The 3,975-nt window shown below is 35.7% G+C and overlaps 1 protein-coding gene across 1 annotated transcript; it reads right to left on the bottom strand.

The window, feature by feature from the left end:
- Positions 1–1,731: 1,731 nt before the first annotated feature.
- Positions 1,732–3,248, bottom strand: pirk (poor Imd response upon knock-in). The gene has a single exon (XM_017613588.1). The coding sequence runs from the start codon at positions 2,882–2,884 to the stop codon at positions 1,808–1,810; it is 1,077 nt and encodes a 358-aa protein (XP_017469077.1). The 5' UTR covers positions 2,885–3,248; the 3' UTR covers positions 1,732–1,807.
- Between the last annotated feature and the right edge of the window lie 727 nt (positions 3,249–3,975).

The raw sequence follows: 3,975 nt of genomic DNA, 5'->3' as shown, positions 1-3,975 counted from the left end.
CGATCCGACGGTGGGTCTAATTGGGTTCGTATACTTGCGACCAGGCACCCGGTGGCCATGCATCCATCGGCGTGCGCTTTTCGACCTTACGAGTTGGGATGACTTGTGTTGAGGAAGTAACAGCTGAGGTGACCGCCAGAACAGGGGACTACTCTGTAATGCGATGCGACAGAGAAATGCGATGCGATAGGCAATCACCACAGCGTATTACTTACGACGTATTTGCTTATCGCATCGCATTTCCCTTTCGCATCGCATTACAGAGTAGCCCCCAGTAGTTCTTAGTAGTCACGCTCAAAAGGAGTGAATACCCGAAAGTTCAACAACCGTAAATACTTGCAAATGCAGACCGAGTTAGTTTTTAGTAACAAAGCAAAGTGTGTAGACTTTTTTGTGGAATATGTGGATCCCGTTTGTACTATCAATAGCCTTGTTTCATTTAACGCCATGTGTATGTTACCGGCCAAATCCGATCTTAGGACAAACTAGTTTTTCCTAGCCCAAACTACTTCTTACTAGATCCGATACATCCATCCAACGCGGAATCAAGTTGGACACAACAATATTGTGGACTGCGTAGTTGGAGTTGGACTGATGAGGGTTATTTTTTTGAAGCGGAGAAAAGTTCTGCTCAAAAATACTGTGGCGCCTGTTCTAGTTTAGCCTAGGCTAAACTAGTTTGTCCTAAGAACGGGTTTGGCCGGTAACATATACACATATACGCATCAGCTGCAAAATAAACACACTTCAGCAACTGTCTAAAATAAATAAATCGTTTCGATTTGTTTTGCTGTATTGCGAAACAATTATTACTGCTCTTGGTAAGGACTCGATTTGTTGAAAAATGAATTGTAGACCAAATGTGTAGAAATATTATAAATTGATTTATTGCATATCATTCATGGAATGACATATTTTTTAAATTAAAAATACATGCACTAAATAAATAATTTGATATTTAATTTTAGTTATATGTCAGTGACTTGCAGTATTTTGTATACTTACATATGTATGTAGATATATAAATTTACATTTTTAAACATTTGTCTTGGCATAATACTCTTCTGTAAAGCGTCTATGTAAAAGTGACTACATATAACGTTAAGGAACATTTGCAGGCATTTAAAAGTACTTAATTGTTAGCTAGAAACCAAAGTTACGCACACAAATCTTAAATTGCATTTTCTGATTCTCATTTAATTTGCTTGAGACATTCCTCTCAATAAATTATCTACGAGTACTGAGATAAATTTTCATGCAACCATTATTTAGTAGTAAAATATTTACCTATTCAAAAAGTTTTTGTTTTGTAAAAACCCAAATACATTTCAGTACTATTTGCTGTAGGCAAAAAACGTATTCCTATATTGATACACTACTTATGTATTTATGACTAATTAATACAAGAGAAGAGGCATTGCCGGCATAGCATACAGTCGAACAAAAAGCTAACTACTTTTAAAGCATATTTTTAAAGAGTAAACGCTTTTGTAAATACATGCATATGTACTTAAAAACTACATATGTACATATGTACATGATGTTATTTATGACTAATTTCATTTTTTCCAAAAAAAAATTTACTGTTGTCATTGCTTACTTTTAAAACAGAGAGCTTTGTTTCCATTGTAAGTCCTCATTTATTTTCTAATACATACATATGTAAATTAATAATATTAACTGCTGTGATGAAGACTAAATATAAAAAAAAAATTTTCTAAATTTTTTTTAAAACCTAGCCAAAATTTTTTTATCGGTTTTTCAATAAATCGTTTGGTTCTTAAAACAATAAACCCTCCTATTGCGCTTACATACTAACATTTACTGCATTCTTGATGCTAATATTACCATAGGTACTAACAATGTTTATATTATTGTCGATTTTACAACTCTTAGCATAAATTTTACTACTCGTGCTATTTTTCTTACAACTTTGCTTAGCCTTTTTGTCCTCACTTCCAGCCTCCGTTTTTTCCGCATTCACACTTCGTAAATTCGGCATTGACGCGCTGTCAAAATGACGCCAACCATGTTTTTGAAATAACTCATTAAATTGACGCCATTGTGCGCTATAATCACCAGCAAATGAAGCTGATTTGACCTTCACCTTTTTCGGTGTGGAATGCGGCGGAAAATCGTGCTTCACAGTAGTGGCTGTTGTTGTTGCCCCTTCATATTTTTTCCCCTTACTAGTTGCTGCTGTTGCTGCCGCTGTTGCTTTCGTCGTCTCTTTGGGGATTTTTTGCTTGTGAATTTCATGTTTCTCGCCTAACATTTCCGACGTTTTAACCACCTTCAATTTGCCATTAATGCCTATGTAGTCGATAGCTTGTTGCGCTGAATCACTACCCAGACATATGCGTCCTTCATTGCCCGTATAACGTATGCTACCACTATTATTGGTTATCTTCAGTCTTGTACTGTTGCCGATAATTTGTAAATTACCCTCATTGCTACCGATCCGTATACGGTTGCCATTGCCAATGATGCGCAAATCGCATTTATTATTTTCAATGCGATATTCCTTTGAGTTGCCAACCAAGTCTTTCGTCAGGCGTGCAATTGGCGTCGCATTCGGGGGTGTGTCCAGCATTTCCGTTGTATTGTAGTGATAGTCGTTAGCTACTCCACAACTTTGCTTATTTGCAAATGTGAGTGTAAGAGTTGCAGCGCAGGGCTTATTGCAGCACTTACTACTGCACTTACTACTGTTACTGCTACAGTCACTGTTATTGCTACACCCACAGCCACTGCCACTGCTACAGCTACTGCTACTGCTACTGCTGCATGTAAAATTACAGGAATGTACGGCGTTATGCTTACTATTTGCATAGCTGCTGTCATAACCTGCCAAGTCGTCTGCATCGATTACTGGTACGCCCATTTTTATTCAGCTTTTGGTAATAAGATTTTATTTGCTTGAATAGTTTCTATATTTTTTTCCTTTCAGTGAAGGAAACGCTTGTTTGCTTTCTCAATTTGCAACTGTTATAGGTTAAAAAATTCACAACTCGCATTCAAACAAATCTTTTGCAGGTTTCATTATCACTGCAGTTTATTTATTGTTACACTTTAATCTTTGTTGTAATTTTTGTAATTAACAGCCAGTCAGCACTTTGCTAATGTCACTTATAATTTTTTAATGGAAACTGTTTTGATTGATACTTGTGTTCTTTATTTTACTTTGTATTAACAGATCGGAAAAAATTTTCTCCTATTCACACAACACTAATTTGATTTTAATTCAGTCAAATATTTAAGCATGTACATATGCNCACAACACTAATTTGATTTTAATTCAGTCAAATATTTAAGCATGTACATACATATGTATGTATGTATGAATGTACTTCTCACAATAGTGGAGGCTTTGTACTCAATTTGCTTTTATTGTTATATCAGACATAGTTTTATTGTTATTGCTGCACATGTCGTCACATGGGGAATCACCTTTTGGCAAACACTTCCGAGCACACAAAACCGTTTGCTAAATTATTTGTTAATGTTGATTTCGCAGCCGAATGTAGGTATGTATATCTATCGCGCGCCGCCCACAGTACTTTCAACGGCGATCGCTAAATTAACAATGAGTATTCGCTCACCGCCTGCGCGGCTTTTATATGGGGCTGGGAACTAATAACAATGTTATTGTTTTGCAGAGCGTTGAACAGCTTTTGCAAGGGGAGTTTTTTTTGTTCAAAACGTTGTATGTAGCTTTATCGCGCAAGCTGAGCATATATGTAAATATATATGTAGATCACCTATTGTTTGAATTTTTGGCGCAAGGTGCGGGTATGTAAATACATACATACATACACTCACCAGAATATGGTTCCGTACAGTGTTTTTTTAATATTTGCAATGTTTTACGTAATAAATTTTTTTTCGTTAAATTTTAATAGAAATATAGTTCATTCTGCATAGCAATAGCATATAAATTAATGATTCAAAGTTTTTACAAAATTTAGGAAAACT

This window comes from Rhagoletis zephyria, unplaced genomic scaffold (assembly GCF_001687245.7).
Source record: "Rhagoletis zephyria isolate East Lansing unplaced genomic scaffold, Rhagoletis_zephyria_1.1 Rzeph_scaffold_00689, whole genome shotgun sequence".
Lineage (NCBI taxonomy): Eukaryota > Metazoa > Arthropoda > Insecta > Diptera > Tephritidae > Rhagoletis > Rhagoletis zephyria.
Note: the sequence above shows the minus strand (reverse complement) of the source record. Positions and strands in the feature narration are given on the sequence as shown.